Source organism: Meriones unguiculatus, chromosome 4 (genome assembly GCF_030254825.1).
Source record: "Meriones unguiculatus strain TT.TT164.6M chromosome 4, Bangor_MerUng_6.1, whole genome shotgun sequence".
NCBI lineage: Eukaryota > Metazoa > Chordata > Mammalia > Rodentia > Muridae > Meriones > Meriones unguiculatus.
This window is the reverse complement of record NC_083352.1, coordinates 69,418,159-69,438,108: the sequence shown is the minus strand read 5'-3', so window position 1 is coordinate 69,438,108 and position 19,950 is coordinate 69,418,159. Positions and strand designations below refer to the sequence as shown.

The window sequence follows — 19,950 nt, the reverse complement described above, 5'->3', positions numbered from 1 at the left end:
TGTTTGAGTGAATCCATAGCATCTATCTGAGTTCAGAGCAGGATTCCAAGGTCATTATTTTGTTTAAGAAGCCTGAATTAAAAAAAAAAAAAAAAGAAGCCTGAATTTTTATTATTTTGTTTTTTCTAGATAGGATTTCACTGTGTAACAGTGCTGGCTGTCCTGGAACTTTATAGACAGGTCTGGCCTCAAACTCACCTCCTAAATGCTGGGATTAAAGGCATTTGCCACCATAGCCAGCCTGAAGGCTGAATTCTTAGTTTTTCATGACTGCCTAGATGTGATTATTATATGTTTAATTTACTTACCTTTTAGTTTAAAGTAGAAATTGTAAGCTGAATAGTCTTGAATTTGCATTGGTTATATGCAATAGTTGACTAAAATTTTTTTTGAGATAGGTTCTTCTGTTGTCCAGATTAGACTAGACTGGCCTTGAACTCACTGCTTAGCTAAGGAGGATTCTCTTGACTCTACCTCCTGTGTATGCAGGGGTTATAAGTTTGTACTGCTAAGCCCAGTTTTCTCTGATGCTGGGGTCAAACCTTGGGATCTCTGCATGCCAGGCAAGTATTTTACCAACTGAGCTACATTGCTAGCCTTTTCTTGATATTGTTTTAAAAGTATTTTGCCTTCTTGTTTTGTTTTGTTTTTGTTATTTTATGTTTACCTGGCCGGTCTTGAATTTTCTATGTAGACTAGGCTGGCTTTGAACTTAGTTGTGATTCTTCTGTCCCTGGTTCCCAAGTTCTGGCCTAACTATCATGATAGGCTTTTGGGTAGAGTTAAGTGGATCCTCTGAACTTTCTGTCTGTTCAGACATCGCTTTTTCCTACACTTTATTTAGAACTACTATAACTTGTAATAAAACAGGTTATAAATAATGGTGTGTGTATAATCAAAATATATTATATGCATGTGTGAAATTGTCAAAATAAATTATTGGCTAGTCATTTTAAATATGATTTTTAAAAATATTTTATGTGCATCAGTGAGAAGGTGTCAGATCCCCTGGAACTGGAGTTACAGACAGTTTGAGCTGCTATGTGGTTGCTGGGAATTGAACCCTGGGAAAAGCAGACAGTACTCTTAACCACTGAACCATCTCTCCAGCCCCCTTAAATATAAATTTTTAAAAATTGCTTATTTTTATTTCATGTGCATTAGTGTTTTGCCTGCATGTATGTTTGAAGATATCAGATCCCCTGTACCTGGAGTTACAGACAGCCATGAGTACTGGGGATTGAACCCAGGTCTTCTGGAAGAGCAGCCAGTGCTCTTAATGTTAGAGCCACTCTCCAGCCCCTTATAGATTTTTTTAATAGAGTAAGTCTTTAATAAGTTGTGACATTTCCTGTGAGACCCATTTAAAAAAATTCATCCAAAAGAACATTTTACCAATTTTTGACATTTTTAGATCAATATAGTATCTACTTGGTCAGTAAGTTCAAGGGATGTCTGTTCATGGCATTAAAACCATGCTAGGCAGATACTTTGCTAAGGAAATACTAAGGAGATCCTGGGTAGAACAGTCTCCTGACACTGGAAACTCTTATTGGTATCAAGAATGGATGGTTGAATTTCTAAGACTTCTCATATGCATTGACTGGTTGGGACTTTACTATTTATTTGAAATGAGGTCTCACTGTAAAAACCCCTCTCCTTCAGCTCCTTGTTGCTGGATTGCAGGTGTGAGCTACTATGTGTCTCTTTGTACAATTTATTGATTTAGGGGGAACTCTGGAAAACCAACTAGCATACTCTTGTTGTATTTCCTTCTCCAGAGTGACAGATTGTTATTTGAATATAAATTAGTATCTTATAAGAGACAGAGTGGAAAAACTAGTCTTCAGGCTTTATGGTACATATCCAAAGATATCCATGTACAGAAAGGAACTGTTTTTCAATTGTTTTGTCTTGAGGAAATCAAAGAAGATGCTTATGATGAATGAGTAGATAGACTTAGGGGTTCAGACACTATTTTGAGGCTTCATAGTTCTGAATATGTTACAATTTTTATGTCACTACTTAATCTGGCCAGATTTATTTTAAGTTAGTAGAAGATATAGTAACTTATGTACTCAGTTGCTGTAGTGAACCAACTTGATGTCATTTTGATTGTAACTGCCATTTTGCCCAGCAGGTGATTCTGGCGTGCATTACACACACACACACACACACACACACACACACACACACACACACACGCGCGCGCGCGCGCACCCTCACGCGCTCACACTCGAATGCATGTACATGAGCACGGTAAATACAGGTGTTAAAATAACCAGGTATTTTGTGCAACAGGTTGATAGTTTTAGAGAAAGCCTAAGTGTATTCCAATTGGCCAGAGGCTGCCCGTGCCAGGTTCAGTTCATATACTCTTTGCTAAACTGCTTTAGTACCTGGAGTAGTCTTGCTGTCACCAACCCACCCACTTACTCTGCCTCCCCTTTCTTGCTCTCTCTGTATTCCCTTCCTCCCCTCCTTTTATTCTTCCTTTCCTTTCATTCTTCCTTCCTACAGGGACTCAACATGTAGCTTTGAGTGGCCTGGAACTCCCTTATGTAGACCAGGTTGGCCTTGAATTCTTAGAGGTTTGCCTGCTTCTCTGTCTCACTTAATTCCTTCAAATTATCTTTCTGAAATCTGGGTTTGTCTGCCCTTTTTTTGGTCTCCACAAGAGTGAAGGCCTGGGTTTTTTGTCAGAAAATACCCATTCAGTATTCAAAGATATAAGTTTCATGTTACTTTGTGGTGTTACCATGTTATTTTACAGAGATAATTCTCTATTTTTAAATCTCCTCCTCACACTGCTTCCTATTTTAAAGTTAGAGGGATGTTTGGTGCTGTTAATAAGAACTGTTTTTTTTGCTGACTATTAATAACATGTTAGTATTCTTTAATATTTTAGCATATTAAGTTTAGCATATAAAATTTTTATCTCATAAAATTGTTTTTCAAAATAAAGTTCAAATCTCCTTTTGAAGTGTACTTTAACACGCTGCAAATTCTGTGAAGATGCATTTGTTTATGTTGGAGCATAATAGTTTACTGTACACATACACACACGCAAACCTCCCTAACATGTTCCTAGATGAATCAAAGGCCAGCCAATTCCATATCATTTGTTATGACAAAGTTATTGTACAGTACAATTGACCATTGTACTGTATAAAATACCAATATCAGTATATGATTTCTTACTAAAGTCAGTGCTGTGTTCTGGCCCATTTTTGTCTGTGTTCATTGTTTTGAAGTTTTGGTGTTTTTGCCTCTTTCTTCCTCTGTCCTTTGTATGTAGGGAAATGTCTGTCTGCATAGCAGCAGACATAAGTGTGGTAAGTAGCTTTAGTGATCTTTTTCCTTATGATTCTAAGACCAAAAGAATGGGTTAGGTTATCAATTAAATATAAATAAGGCTTAAACTTACCAGTAGATATGATGGTGATAACAATTGAAAGGAAGCAATAGGACATATGGATGCTTTCCTAATTAAGAAGTCTGGAAGGTAGCTCCTTTTATAAGGGAAGAGAATCCCAAGAGAGACAATTGCCAGTTCTCTGTGTTCCCTAAAGTTGGATCAAATATTTTTTATACTTGTGCCTGGTGGTAACTTCAGCACTTGGAGGCTTAGAAAGGAACATTGCTATGTTTGAGACCAGCCTGGGTGTATAGTGGGTTGGAAGTTATCTTGGGTTACATAGCAAAAAGAACTTTCCTCTTTAAAAGAGGAGAGTCTTTTAAAACTGGATGGTTATCTGATGATATTATGACATTATTATTACCGTGTTTGGAGGATAGTATAGGTGATTTATTTTATTTTATTTTTTTTGAGACAGGGATTCTCTGTGTAGCCTTGGCTGTCCTGGACTTACATTGTAGACCCAGGCTGGCCTCACAGAGATCTGCCTGCCTCTGCCTCCCTGGGTACTGGAACTACAGGTCACCGTGCCCAGCAGTATAGGTGATTTTTAAACAAAAAGAATTCTTATGTTTTTTCATAGTTATATTCTGGAAGATGTATAGGTGAAAATGTCTGACATGTACCTCAAATAATCGGGAAGTAGGATAAATAAATATAAAAGGAATTAAATTAAACTGTCAATTGTTGAGTTGGATTATAGACACATGGAAGAAGCTGGTCATGCTATTCTGTCTGTTCTTGATGTAGTTAGAATTTTCCTATAACAATATATAAAAAAATCTTTTGTTGGCATGTAGAGTGCTATAAGGTTAAATATATACATGACCTTGCCTTGATCTTGAAGAACTTTCATCATTCTTTCACCAAAGAAAACCAATGAAAGTTGTTGTTGTTGTTGTTGTTGTTTTCCTCTTTTCCAGCCATCAACAGGTGTCAAGGTTTAAGTCCCTTACCTCCAGAGGCTTATATTTACAGACTAGATTGTTCACATTTAGGCTGTTTTATTTCCAGAAGGTATAGAAAAAAAATGATTGTAAGAGCCAAAATATTAAGCAAATTGGCAAGCCCAGATCAGAATGGGATTCCTGAAGAACTGAGCAAATGTCAGGCAGGTCATAGTGTATGTTGCCTTTGCAGAAGCAATTGTTCAACACCTGTGAGAGATGGGAGTTGGGCTGCTCTCTGGAAAACATTCTAATACCTTAGCTCCTTAAAGTACTGGAATTAGTGAGAACATTTTCTTCCTGAACCCCACCACCTCTAATACTGAAAAGCAGGATATTCTGAGAGAGAAATAAAAAGCTGTTTTTGGCTTAAAGGCAAGGGTGTGTATTTTAGGGGGAAAAAGACTTAAGGAACTGCATTTGTAGCCAAACACAAAAGTGTTCAGTCTTCATGGCCCTTCTGTCTTACTTACATGGCTTTTGCTAATCCAAATAATGATGTGCTCATGTGGACAGAATTTTCTGCTACTTGATCCAAGAGAGATGGGTGGGGATGCACTTGCTTCTTGTCATCAAAGTCTTATTTTTTTTGTACTGCATCCAAGAAAATAGTTAACAGATGAAAAGTAATTTACTATTTTACAAGTGAAAAGGACCTTTAGTTTCCCCATGTGAGAGAGTATACGCAGAAACCTGGAAGGCGGTGTGTTTTTTGGCGTATCAAAATGGAATTGTTAGGCACTCAAAAGGAAAGATGGTTCCTAGGTTTGAGTTCTTTCTGTCCTTTCTCACTGCGGTAGAATTCAACAATTGGAATAATACCAGTTTTTGTTCCTTGTTGGTACTGCCACCTGTTCTTACTGCTGAACTAAATGTTCTTGGCTTTCTTTGGTGTGAACAGGATCTCCCTCTGGGAAAGGTGGGAGGAGGGTGAAGAAGAGAACAGGAGGAGGCCCGTTCCAGCCCCTGAGCTCATGTGAGAGGGACACACAGGGTTTAGTGTGCTGCCCTAACAGAGGGGCTTTGTGCTTCAGCTTCTTGCATAGTTATGGCTCCACAGATGCAAGCTAGGAAAGCTTAGGCTGCTCATCCCTAATACAGTTCTTCCTAGCAATAGCAGAGCACAACTGATGTTAATTAAAGTAAGAAAATAAAGAGGATTCAGTCAAAGCCTATTTGAAATACATTCCTTTACTCAGTGTGGATGGGAAGACTGCCTATAATTAATTAAAGGATGAGAAAAAAATACAGCATGGCGACATTGATGCTAGTGAGTACAAGAGCCAGATCTGTTGTTGCCCATCCACTGTGGATGCAGACAGACCTCATACCTCAGACCTTTCCTTTCTGTGCACAAACCCTAATTACTTTAAGTCATGGAAAACCTGTTTTCCTCTTCTTTTAAAATTTATTTATTTATTTTTGAGAGAGGGCCTTACTTTGTGGTTCAGCTGGCCTCAAATTCATGGCAGTTCTCCTATACCAACCTCTTGAATACTAGTATTATACATCGGGGCCTAAATGATTTAATCTATTTTCTTACAGTTTCTGCTATGAGTTGGATAGAATGTAATTTCAGTAGGAATGCTTGAGGAGTAGTAGGACTTAATTTCCAAGGAAACTGAACCAAAGACTAAAGGGGCTGAAATTTGCAAATGTCTAATTTGTACAGAGTTGTAGAAATAATTTCCCCGGTCATTTTAGAACTAGTTTTAGAAGCTTGGGGATATCTCTATGGTAAATCGCTTGCAGCTAAAGCAGGAGGACCTGAGTTTGGGTCCTCAGCACTCCTCTAAAAACCAGACATGGTAGTAAATGCCTGTAATCCCAATGCCGGGGATGCTGATGCAGAAGGATTCCTGGGGGCTTGTTGGCCAGACAGTCTAGTTAAATCTGTGGATCCAGGTTCAGTGAGAGGCCGTGTCTCAATTAAAATTTAAGATGGAGAGCAATTGATGATGTTATCAGACCTCTGGCCGTCATATGTGCCTGTACACAGGTAGGCAGGAAGACCAGTTTAGACTCCAAAGAAACAAAGACTCAACCTTTATTGGCTCTTTGGTTTGGAGGTGTAGTTTTTGTCAGCAGTGTGCCTTATCACTAACATTTGATTAGCCAGTTGGTGATCACAAATCTTGCCAAACTGAGGTGACATTTTTTTTTCCTATAAATCACCAGGCTGTCAGGCCCAGGTCACCATGTGATTGCAGTGATTGCTTTCCCATTTTTCTTTTCCCTTTTTTTCTTCATTTCTACAAAATTTTAGTCTGTAGGATAGAAATCCCATTGTCTAACTGCAGACCTATGTCTTCTCTTGGTCTAGTTTAAGTGCTTCTTACAGGCATGCTTATTCTTCAGCAACAAATTGTGGAACGGCCTGCCATGCCTTTACCTAATTTTATAATAGACTTGTAAGTAGATCCTAAATTGCTCCAAAATAACTTGGGATAATTATAGTAGATTTCTCTCAGATTTTATTAAGTAATACTAAGTATATATTGCTGGCCCTGCCTTCTCCACAACATATGGAATCATTTGTAGGGAAATAATAAGTTAACATGCTAATCTATCTTTGAGTGGCTTTAGAATGTTTAACATGAATGAAGAGAAAACATGCCAGTTAGAGCGTGAAATAAGGAAAATAATTTTAACTTCAAAATGAGCAGAGCCAAACTTAGTTTATTTAACAATTTTAATTACCTCAAGGTTTTCGGCTTTTTTGTGTGATTTCTGTATTTTTTATAATTTATTTTTATTTTATGTTCCTTGGTGTTTTGCTTGCATGTGTGTGTGAGGGTGTCAGAACCTCTTGAGTTACAGAGAGTTGTGAGCTGCCCATGTGGGTGCTGGGAATTGAACCTGGATCCTTTGGAAAGCAGCCAGTGCTATAAACCACTGAGCCATCTCTCCAGCCCAATTTTGTTTTCTTTTGTTTTTGTTGTTTTAAATGAGAGAGGAGAAATTTCCTTTAATACTCTTCTTTCATGAGAGCCACCCATATCACATGATTGATTGAGTCAGTTACTTAAAACAAGCATTTCTGTTGCCTTTTATGTAAGTGTCATTTTAGGTACTGAGAGCATATCAAAGAATAAAAGAGCAAAAACGTATTTTTTTCATTTTCATATTCTAGGAACTAGATTACTAGTATAAGCACTATGTTAATATTAAGCACCATAGGAAAAATTAGGGAGTGGTAGGGATTTAGGAAAAGAGAGCTTGCACTTGTTTTCTTTTCTTTTTTTTCCCCCTTGTTTTTCAAGACAGGGTTTGTTTGTGTAGCCTCTGGCTGTCCTGGAACTCACTTTTTAAGAGATTTATTTATTTTTATTTTATATGCATTGGTGGTTTCCCTGTATGTATGTCTGTGAAGGTCTCAGAACTCCTGGAATTGGAGGTACAAAGAGTTAATGTGCTACCATGTTGGTGCTGGGAATTGAGTTTCTAGAAGAGCAGCCAGTGCTCTTAGACTGCTGAGCCATCTCTCCAGCCCCTTGGAACTTATTCTTTAGTCCAGGCTGACCTCAAAACTCAGAGATCTACCTGCCTCTGCCTCTGGAGGGCTGGGATTAAAAATTTGCATGCCTGGTCTATGTTGGTGTACTTAAAAACAAAAACAAAAACCTTTTATTTACGTATCTTTTATATTTTTCTCCCTACTCCACCCCAGTCCTTTCCAGCATCCCAACAGCAGGTAGAGAGAAAGGGCTAGTGGGAGAAGAAACACAGTTCTCTGAGCTGCTTCCTGCTGGTTAGGGCTCTTTGAAACCAGTCCAGTTCTCATCTCGCAGCAGCAGCAGCAGCAGCAGCAGCAGCAGCAGCAGCAGCAGCAGCAACAACAGTAGCAGCAAGGGGGGAAGCAGCAGCAGCCTTGTTCTTTATCGGAGCTTCCACACTCTTTGGGCTCTGGCATTTATTCTGTCTCCAGAGTCCTCAGATTTAAACTATCTGCAGCTGGCAAAGAGCTTCTCTCAGAGCTTGCAGGAGGCAAATAGTCTGCTGCTGTGGACCTGAATCAGTCCCACATCCCACACCTGGGACTAAAACAAAACTATGTTTATATCCACAGCAGGTCTAGAGTTTGCAATTTAAATAGGTTGATCTGGAATTACTGTAGGAGCAGTGGTATTTGCATATGATTCTACAGGAAATAAGAGACCAAGTTGCATGTAGAGAAAAAGAGTGATCCAAGTAAGGAATACAAGTACAAAGTTCGTGGGCCTTGAACATGCATCGTAGTTGTGGGACATAGCAAGAGGCCCATATGGTTGTTGTGGGTAAGTCTGAAGTAGACCAGTTGGCCAAATAACATACAGCATTTTCACTTTGGCTTTTACTGTATATTTGATGGGAAATCTTTGGAGAGTTTTTCAACAAAGAATGACATTTGATTTTACTACTAGTTATTTTTGTGTATTTGTTTTGTTTTTGTTTTTTGAGGTGATCTTAAGTATCCTTGTCTGACCTTAAACTTGCTTTGTAGCCAGAGATTACCTTGAGTTCCTGATCCTCCTGCCTTTATGTTTGGAGTGGTGCTGCCTACTGTGCCTGATTTGTGCAGCCTAGGGGTCCAGCCTAGGGCTTTGTGCGTGTTAAGTAAGCACTCATCTGAAAAAGTCATCTGACTGCTATTTTGAATGTACTATATATTTCCTTAGAGACATGGTTCAATTAAGAAATGGTTGCAGTTTTGTTGAAAAGATGGTTCAGTGTTCTTCTAGACAACCCAAGTCTAGTTAGTTCCCTGAACCTCCTTCAGACATATCTCAATTGTCAGAAACTCCAGCTTCAAGGATCTAAAACCTCTGGCCTCCACTGGCACCTGCATATCATTGTACATATCCACACTCACACATAATTAAAAGTAATAATTAAATCTTAAATAAAAGCTGGCCACGGTAGCACAAGCCTGTAATCCCAGCACTCTGAGAGGCAGAGTTCGAGGCGAGTCTGGTCTACAAAGTGAGTCCAGGACTGCCAAGGCTACACAGAGAAACCCTGTTTTGAAAAACCAAAATAAATAAATAAAATAATAAATAAATAATATAATAAAAGAAATAGTTACAATCTTTCAATGAAGAGAAGAGTTGACAGCAGATGAGGTAGTGAGTGATGTGAAGTCTAAATATATTGTAAATGTAGAAATATGATTGACAGGATGTGAGTTCTGAGACCAGGAGAAGTTTATTCAAGATTTTTGGCCTTTGTACTACAAGGAAGTAAATGGAAGTAAACATAATGGAATGCTTATTTCTGGGGGAAAAACACACAGGGTTTTATATTATTATTAATTATATTGAAAGAGTATGTGTGGCGAGAAAATGTCTAAAGGTGTATGCCACCACACCTAGCTAGCCTCAAATTCTTGTTCTTTCTGCCTCTGCCTCCCAGGTGCTGGGGTTATGGACACAGTTTGTGACTTGCTATATTCTATATGTTTGGGAATCGTATATTAGCTGAAAAACACAAGAGGGCTAAATTTCATAGGAGGATCCCTCCCAAAGAGTAATTGCCAATGCAATTACATGTAGCTTACTATTTTCAACCTAATCATCTACTTCTTTTCTGTCACATAGAAAGTATTGTAACTGTATTAGATCATGCCATGACAACGGGCTCTCCTAATGTATCCTCGATAGCATCATACTCAGATGCAAAATCTACTGCAGATACTGTCCTCATTCTGATTTTTAGTCTTTTTTTTCTTCTCTCTCCCCTTGTGATTTTAAGTCTCTATTTTTTAAATCACTAGCAGAATATATCTTGTTTCCATGGCTGTCAGTGTAGGGATGCCAGCATGACAGACTAGGATGTATAGGAGTTTAATGACAGCATTTTGCTTTTCCTCTTGTGTAACCTTTTCCCACAGGGCATCTTCAACCAGTTTCAATGTAGTAGTGAAAAAGTGCTTCCTTCTGACACTCTCCGGAGTGCTCTGGCAAAGACTTTCCAGGATGAGCAACGCTTCCAGCTGGGAATTATGGATGATGCTGCAGAGTGCTTTGTAAGTGTTGTCCACTGTTGTCTTTGATATGAATAGAATTCTTCATCTCCATCAAGGACTATTTTGTGATGGCATTTACTGTGCCCTGGTCTCTGTAGAGGAACTAGGACTTTCTCAGCCTTCTTAGAGTTCTAGAGTCTACTGCTACAATGTGAATTGTTTAGTGGCTTTATTATTATTTTTTCCTTCAGGCTTAGGGTAGTTTAATGCTTGCCATTGCATAAAACAGTGGATTTTACCTTCAGAGAAACCAAGGCATGTTGAAGTTCCAGTTGTATTCCTGGAACTTCTGATTCTATAGTCTGGCATAGCACTGCAGAAAGCCAACTCTAACAAGTACCCAGGTAATGCTGTGCTGCTGCTGCTGCTCTTGAGAACCCATATTTTGAACTTCTCTGTTTCTAATGATACGAAACAAAACTATAAAGTTCTGTATAAATAGTTACATTGCTCTAGTGACTTTAATTCTTGATTTCCTACTTCCCAAGTACTAACTGCATGTGCCAACACACAGAGCTCCAGATAATAGAACACAGAGGTCAGAAGAATTAGGGCCAATGACTAGTTTTCATACTGAGTTTAGTTCTTTTAGTTTTCTGTTTATTTTTTTTTAAGACTCGGTCTTGCAGTGGTGTCTTTGCAGGACTAGAGTTTTATCTCAATTAGAAAGGGGGGCAGATAGGAATTAATGCTGAATGAGATATAATATATATATATATATATTTTGAAAATAGTCAAAAGTTTATTTATTGGGATTGAGGATGTAGCTCAGTTGGTAGAGTACTTGGCCTAATGTGCATGTAGCCTTGAGTTTAATCCCTAATGTATAAATCGGGCACAGTGATGCACACCTGTAATTCTCGCATTCATAGAGTGAAAGTAGGATGTCATTCCGGGCTGCATAGTGAATTCAGAGCCAGCCTAGGATACAGGAGACCTCGTAACCAAAAATAAATAAATAAATAAATAAAGTTATGATGCCATTTATATAGTGTTCTTGAAATAAGGTGATAAATGGAGGAACAGGCTAGGAGTGTAAATAGATAAGAAAGGCTATAAAAAGCTAGTGTGGAGTTCTGTGGTGATGAAACTCTTTGTATCTTTTTTTAATGTGTATGGAGCATTTTGTCTGTGCAACACATGGATATTTGGATCCCACAGAAGTCAGAAGAGGGTATCAGATTCCTTGTAACTGGAGTTGCAAGCAGTTGTGAGCTGTCATGTCAGTGCTGGGAATAGAACCCAGGTCTTCAAGTGCTTTTAACTACTGAGCCACCCTCTCCAGCTCCACTCTTCTGTGTCTTGATTGCGGCAGTGGATACATGATTTTATATGATGAAATTTCATTGAGTTACATACAAAAACACAAGTTCATGTAAAACTGCTAAAATCTATATTAATTTCATCTATGTAGCTATCATCTATCTATCTTTTAAAAATCTTTAAAAGATTAAAAATATTTAGAGATATAGCTGCTTCCAAGGAAGGTTGCTGTGTCTTGGGATTAATTGCTTACCAACTTGCCCATTTCGTTTTTTAATGTACTGCTTTTATTTTTTCCTATCAGGAAAACCTCCTGATGAGAATTCACTTCCACATTGCGGATGAAACCAAAGAGGATATATGTACTGCTCAACACTGCATTTCTCATCAGAAATTTGCAATGACATTGTTTGAACAGGTAAACCTATATCTCATATCTTGGACTTTCTTCTTTAAGAACATTTTATTTGGAGAAGTAGTTTCAAAACAATTCATGGCTATGGCTGCTTAGTTTTGCATTTTCTCTCTGGCCCAGTGTGTATGTACTAGCTGTGGTGCCACTTCTGATCCACTGCCTTTCATCCAGATGGTGCATTATATCTCTACCACTTCCCTTTGGTGAGTTTTAAGGAATTCCTTTTTCTTTAAGATTTATTTTTATTTTATGTGTATGAATATTTTACCGGAATGTATGTTTGTACGCAGTGCTTATGCCTGGTGACTGCAGAGGTCAGTGAGAGTGTTGGAGGAACAGTCAGCCGTGAGCTGACATATGGTACTAGGAACTGAACCAGGGTCCTCTGGAAGAACAGCCACTGCTTTTTTTTTTTTTTAATTTTTTTTATTACACTTTATTTACTTTGTAACCCCCCTGTAGTTCCCTCTCTCCTCCCCTCCCAATCCCTTCCTTCTTCCTCCTTCTCCATGCATGCCCCTCCCCAAGTCCACCCACCGGTAGGGGAGGTCTTCTTTTTCTTCCTTTTGATTCTAGTCTGTTAGGTCTCATCAGGAGTGGCTGCATTCTCTTCCTCTGTGGCCTGGTAAGGCTGCTCCTACTTCAGGAGGAGGTGATCAAAGAGCAGGCCAATCAGTTCCTGTCAGAGACAGTCCAGCCACTGCTTTTAACTGTTACTCAAGCTGTTTTTCCAGTCCACTCTTATGGAATTCTTCATTGTACTGTTGGCATTTCTCCTGTTGATTGGGTTTTAACCGAACACCACCAAGTAGCATATCCTTATTGCTGAATTTGTGGTGTTAACAAAACTGCAGAATTCATAGGCTTATTAATGGTCAGCAGACATGGGGACTCTGTGAGATCTGATTTGGAGACAGAGAGACTGACTGTTTGTAGGCCACTCAGGCCAAACAGGACAACAGACTGCAGTACAATGGGCAAATGGAAAAATCATATATGCTACACATTTAACCCAGGCCCTTGGAAATCAGAGGGTTCTGGATCTCTGCGTGTTGGAGGCCAGACTGGTCTCCATAACATGTTCCAAGACAGCCAGAAAAAACTACACAGTGAGATCCTACCTTAAAGAAAATGATTTGTATAAGTTAGGTTTGTATGAATGATTTTGTTTTTTAGTATAGCCATAACTTGGTACAATATCTACCATTACCTTCCACTTTTCCCCATCTTGAAGTAACCAGGCTATTTGTATGCTGGAAAAGCGAGAGAAACCTTCACCAAGTATGTTTGGTGAGCTGCTTCAGAATGCCAGCACCATGGGGGACCTGCGGAACTGTCCGGTGAGTTACCTCTATGGAATTTAGGATAAGAAGAAGAACCCTGGCTTGTAGCATTGGCATAGAGCAGGTGGGGAAATTTGAACTAGAGCTGTGTATGTATTATTTCAGAGCAACTGTGGGGAGAGGATCCGGATCCGCCGTGTGTTGATGAATGCACCACAGATTATCACGATTGGGCTGGTTTGGGACTCAGACCATTCAGACTTAGCAGAGGATGTTATCCACAGTCTGGGCACCTGCCTTAAGCTGGGTGATGTAAGTATTAGTTACCTTTATTTTTTGTATTGTTCAATCACTGAACACACAGGTGTGCTCTATGTGCCATTAATAGAGCATTTGGACAAATTCACTTGTGTTTCTATGTGCAGATTCCTGAGCCTCATGCATATGCTTACATATTACTTTTGTGAGGATGCGGTAGAACTCTTATAGAAAAACCCTCCTAGAAAAAAAAATGGCGCAATTTTTATCTTGATGAACGAGATGGGAAGAACTTTAATACTGGTTTTAAAAAAAAATCAGTTTCAATGGGATGCTCATTGTTTGTTCATACCTGGACGGTGTAGAGAAGGAGCAAGCTTGACTTTGGGAACTAAATGAGGTAAAAGGTTGGTGGCTTGAGGCCAAGAGCAGGAAATGAGGAAGCACTCTCTGTGGAGAAGGTAATTGTATGTGAGGGCTCCATAAAGAAACCAACAGCAAAGCCAGTTCCTTATGAGGGGGAAGGTTTTTATTGTAGGTAAGAGCAGAGACTAGACAGGCATCTGAGGGAATCTGCCTTGGCTACCTGCCTGGGACAGAGAGGAACAGAGAGAAAAGACAAGGAGAGAAGCAGATTGGCAGTTGCGAGGGCTGTGAGAGCAGAAAAGATAGTGAAACTTTTGGGAGAGTCCTACCAGTTATAAGGGGTTATATTGCAGCGGGAGAAGGGCAGGTTACTTGGGACAGGCTGGGGCTCTGATCTGTTGGACGCTTGTTCAAGTTAATAGAGAACTAGATTCCCTCTTTGGAGATTGGAGGGCTGTAGGAATGAACAGGAAAGTAATAGCTTTTCCCTGGCAAGCAGAAATTCACTTTATAAGGTTCCTGAGGAATGTGGAGTGTTACTGGTCAGAGTCCAGCCTGAGCTGAGCCCAGATTGCCATTTTGTTGGGTTAGGACCTGGCAGTAATAAAATAGATTTGATGCTAATTTAGCAATTTAGGGATTTTATGTGTGTTTATTTTGGGGAATGGGAAAAAATGTGAGAATAGATCTCATTCTTAATCAGCTCTTGTCCTAAGGTAGAGACAGCCAGTGTTTTCCTTCAGTTCAAGGAGAACCAGAAAGTCTGATTTCCTTTGTGCTGGTTTCTGTCTAAGATAGTCCTGTGACTAAGGAGAATCTCTTGTTTTAAATGGCATCACATTTAAATAACAATGAGAATAAATGATCTGGCATCACATTTTGGGTCTCCTCAAGGAATCTGACTGGAATAGGTTTTGTACAGTAAAATCTTTTCCTTCTTCCCTCCCTCCCTCCCTCCCTCCCTCCCTCCCTCCCTCCCTCCCTCCCTCCCTCCCTCTCTCCCTTCCTCCCTTCCTTCTTCCCTTCCTTCTTTCCTTCCTTTCGTTTGTTTTTTGAGATAGGGTTTCTCTGTGTATCCTTGGCTGTCCTGGACTTTGTAAACCAGGCTGGCCTGGAACTCAAAGAAAGCCACCTGCCACTGCCTCCCAGAGTGCTGGGATAACAGGGGTGCACCACCACACCCGGCTGCACAGTAAAATCTTAAAAGTAGGTTCGGTTGTTGTTCTTGTTGATTTTTTTGTAGTCTGTATATTTTGTAGTCTGTATTGCTTCTGGCTTAATAAATTTTTTTTTTGGAATCAGAATCTCGTATACTCCCAGATGGACAACAACGGGATATGTAGTCTAGTTTGCCCTTGAACTCCTAATCCTCTGGCTGTTACTCCCTTTACCCTTTATAAAGGACAAAGCATTACAGTTGTATTCTATCATGCCTCATTTTGACTTAATTTTTTTGATTATTTTCTCAGCTAGGTAAATTCCTAGTTGAGGTCAGAACCCTTAACTCAAGTGTTTGTATGTCTTTTAGCACTTGAGAACAACTAAGCATATAGAAGTTGAAAAAAAAAGAAACTTGAAAGCTGTTTTTTTTTTTTTGTTTGTTTGTTTTGAAATTGTTTTTGCTTTCTCTTATGCCTCAGAAAAGAAGCCATTTTTGAACTGACTATTGTAGCCCAGGCTAACTTCAGTCTTATGCTCCTCCTGTCTTAGCTTGCCAGGGTTGGGATTGTAGGTGTGTGCCACCATGTGTAGCTTTTCAGTTCATTTCTAATGAATAATCTGGACTAGCAAAAATATTTCAGCTTCAGGGGAGAAACAAGTCACTGTCGTTATTATTTTTAGAAATGATGCACAGATACATGAAAGAGTTTTATTGGATGGAGATGGAGAGAGAGGGAAGGGGAAAGGGGGTGGGGGTGGGGCTGCTGTGACAGAGAAAGGAGAGAGAGAGGTAGAGTGGCCACTAAGTACCTGGCCCAGATGATGTCACAGGACGCAGGCAGCAGGCACGGACATAGGACATTGTCAGGACCCTAAAGGTCCCCGAGGGAAGGCCAGCTGAACTGCCTGCACAACACAACACCTTAACTTCACTAAAAAAATGGTGATGGCTGCTGGACAAGGCAGTATACATCTGTAACTCTGGCACTTGAGCAGTAGAGAAGCATCAGGAGTTCAGGGTCATTCTAACTATATGGTGAATTCAAAGCCAGTCTGGACTACACGAGGCTCTAGCTCAGTAAAACAACAGCAGCAACATTGATGGAGGAGCTGGGTGTGGCAGTGCATGCTTATAGTTTCATCACTGTAAGGCTGAGGCTTAAACATTGCCATGTGTTTGAGGCCAGACTGTCCTATGCACAGAGTACTACCAGCCAGGGTTGCATAGTGTGGCCTTTTTTGGGGTGTGGGAGAATGAAGAGACATGTTGATGGAGTTTGCTGAGGGATATGTTAGATGGTTGACTATGTGAAGGATCTCCGTCTCTCTCATTTTTTTCCTTCTCATAGCTGTTTTTCAGAGTGACAGATGACCGGGCCAAACAGTCTGAACTATACTTAGTAGGAATGATCTGTTACTACGGCAAACATTATTCTACATTCTTTTTTCAAACAAAGATCCGAAAATGGATGTATTTTGATGATGCTCATGTAAAAGAGGTAGGAATATGCAAGGATCTTGAAGTATTTGGTGACTAAAATTTAAAAAAAATTATCTTGTCTTCAATTTTTATTTTAATAATTTTGAATGGTGACTCTCTACAATGTTGGTAAGACATATATACTTTTGTGACTGGATTGGCTGTTTTTTTGTTTTTTTGTTTTTTTTTTTTTCAATGCAGTTTATTCAGGAACCTTGAACAATCATCTGACCCTGGGGAAAGCCAGCCCACTTTAAATAGCCTCTGGGTAGCCAACCTCAGCATGCCACGTGGGCAATGCAGATAGGTCCACATACACGGAAGCAAGCCAGATCCTCGGCCTTAGCCAAATGTGGAGTTGTTCGTGACAGAGAGCACTCACCATCGGGAAGGTGGAAGGCGGAAACCAGTTCCATCTTTCAGGCGAGGCATTACGCAGCTCTCTACAGTTCCCCCTTTTTGTTTTTGACACATCAGGCAAGAGTAGAGGTCTGATCTCTGATATTAGAAATAAATTGGGACTTTGTACTGATGTTCATTTAGGTGTCATCCACCCAAAGAGCATCAGACCCATCCGATACCTTTTTCTCAGAGGTGGGACCTACATCAACCCGCATGCAATCAGACATGCTCTTCTCTGGGTCGAAAGCGGCTGACCCTGAGTGCAGTGCTTAGCCTCGCATCCTGAGCGTAACATTTTGGCTTTTTATGGTAGCCAAACATGCTTGGGGAGACTGTGCTGCTTCAATGGCTGTAAAGGCCGGATTGGCTGTTTTTATTTTTATTTTTTTAATATTTAATTTTGGGGGCTGGAGAGATGGCTCAGCAGTTAAAAGCACTGTTTGCTCTTCCAAAGGTCATGAGTTCAATTCCCAGAGACCACATAGTGGCTCACAACCATCTATAATGTGAACTGATTCCTTCTTCTGGCAGATGTAAATGCAGATAGAGCACTCATATACATAAAATAAATCTTCTTTAAAAAATATTTAATTTTGTTATTTTTAAAACTATGTCTGTATGTGCATACCCACTCATGTGGGTATGTGCATGTACGTGCAGGTGCCCCCCCAGAGGCCAGAGGTGTCAGATCCCCCTGGGTCTGGAATTATAGGTGTTTATTAGCTGCCTAACATGGGTGCTGGGAATTGAACACCTGTCTTCTACAAGAGCATTAACCAGTTGTTTTTTTTTTTTTTTTTTTTTTTAATTTTTGGTTTTTGGGACAGGGTTTTTCTATGTATCCTTGGCTGTCCTGGACTTGGTTTGTAGACCAGGCTGACCTTGAACTCAGAGATTTGCCTCCAGAGTGCTGGAGTTACAGGTGTGTACTACCATGCCTGGCTACATTAACCAGTCTTAACTGCTGAGCCATCTCTCCAACCCCCAGTTGGTTGTTTTTCTGAAGCAGGGTTTTGTGAGGTCTACGCAAGCCTCACATTGTAGCCCAGGCTGGCCTCAAATTGGTAGAAGTCCTCTTTCCTTAGCCTCTCAAGTTACAGATAAGAACTATTGAACCTGGCCTTTACCTGCTAAATATAAGGGCAATTATTCTCAATTCTATAATAGATAGAAACAGGATATCTTACTATTTTCTCAGTTTTCTCTCTAGGCATTCAACATAGTTTTGTTTATATAGCTGACAAATCATCATCATTATTAAATGGCTTATTTAAATGGGAACATGTGATGCAGGTAATTAGATTATATAATTAACACAAAGTTGAGGATTTTAAACCTGGTGTTATTCATAGGTGATGCTTTTTTCAAGGCTGTTAAAAATTGTTCTTTGCTGGGCAGTGGTGACACAAGCCTTTAATCCTAGCAAGGTGAACTCAGGTGTTTGAGGCCAGCCTGGTCTACAGAGTGAATTCCAGGTCAACCAAAGCTACACAGAGAAACCAAACCAAACCAAACAAACGAACCAACAAACAAAAACTCCCCCCAAACCAGAAACAAACAAACAAACCAACCAAACAAACAAAAAAAACCCTTCCATTCTAATTTCCCTAGAGAGTCTTATTAGAGGTTAACATGTTTTTAGGGTTGATATAAAACATGGGGCTACAGTGATACAGCAAGAAAGTTGGTGTTGTCAAAAGCCGACTCTATGGATAAAATAGTTGAGGTGTCTGCATCAATTCAGGAGCTGTCTATCATAAAAATCAGCAGCTATGGAGACTGCTGGCCATGTCAATCTGAAATTTGAAGTGAAATCTTTAAAGTCTTTGTCAAATTGTTGTATTGTTGTATTCTCCTTTTTTTGGGAAGTAACATTTGAGCATTAGTTTTTTTTTTTTTTAAATCTACAAAGTATTCTTAAAGAACATGAAATAAGATTGATATGTGAAAACACCAATTATGCTTTAATTAAAGTAATAGCAACTCAGTTTAAGTTTACTGAATATCTGTTATGAGTAAACTACCATTCGAGCTGTCTAACTGGCAAGTCATAGCTTATACCTAAGAATGTGGCTGGTATAGGCATAAGATGGGGTGAGTGTAGGGGTTTGGTCAGTTTGTTGTTTCTATAACTATTAGGTTAGTTACTCTTCCACTGTGATAGTAGAGCTGAATCTATCACAAGGCTAAAAGTGAGAGGTTCAAACTGTGTTCTATGCAGTTTGACATTTTATGTCCTGCCATGTGTGAACTCTGAAATTGAATCTCATTTCTTTTAAAGCCTTCTGCAAGAGAGTTTCTATTTTACCTTTCAACTTTGTTAAGGTGGATATTAATATTTAAGAGAAAATTGTGTAAATGAAAATTTGAATTGAGCTCTTAAATCTAATGTCTATGAAAAGAAGTTGATCACCAAAGTTAATAGCATGTTCACTTTTATGAGATTTTTATATATATATTTCAAAACTGAGTTGATATTTCATAGAAATAAAACTAATTACATTCATTGGTCTTATCTCAAAAAAAAAGTTTAATAGAAAATCATTAAGTTTAGACCTAAGATATTTTTTGTTTTCTTTTCTTTTTCCCTACCTAATTCTTACTGTAAGAAAACCACATTAAGAGAGGAATTATGTTTTTGAACTGTAGATATGAAGGGTAATTGTCATATTTCTTCTTCTTGTGTTTCTGATTCAGATTGGTCCGAAATGGAAGGATGTGGTAACCAAATGCATCAAAGGGCATTATCAGCCCTTGCTGCTGCTTTATGCAGATCCCCAAGGTACCCCAGTGTCTACCCAGGACCTGCCTCCTCAGGCTCAGTGCCTGTCATACTCCAAGACTTGCTACGATAGTGAAGATTCAGGTGAGTAGCCTAGCCCTGTCACCACCCCATATAGTCAGATAGTTGGGTCTCATACTTACAAGTTTAGCTCATAGCTAGGAGAAAGGG

At 39.4% G+C, this 19,950-nt stretch overlaps 1 protein-coding gene across 1 annotated transcript in view; it reads left to right on the top strand.

Annotated features, from left to right (window-relative positions):
- Positions 1 to 19,950, top strand: part of Usp54 (ubiquitin specific peptidase 54) — a 70,921-nt gene that overhangs the window by 14,599 nt on the left and 36,372 nt on the right. Inside the window, 7 exon segments of the mRNA XM_060382063.1 lie at positions 10,235 to 10,369; positions 11,937 to 12,050; positions 12,168 to 12,250; positions 13,282 to 13,387; positions 13,496 to 13,642; positions 16,465 to 16,614; positions 19,695 to 19,863. Coding sequence (XP_060238046.1) covers positions 10,235 to 10,369; positions 11,937 to 12,050; positions 12,168 to 12,250; positions 13,282 to 13,387; positions 13,496 to 13,642; positions 16,465 to 16,614; positions 19,695 to 19,863 — 904 coding nt within the window.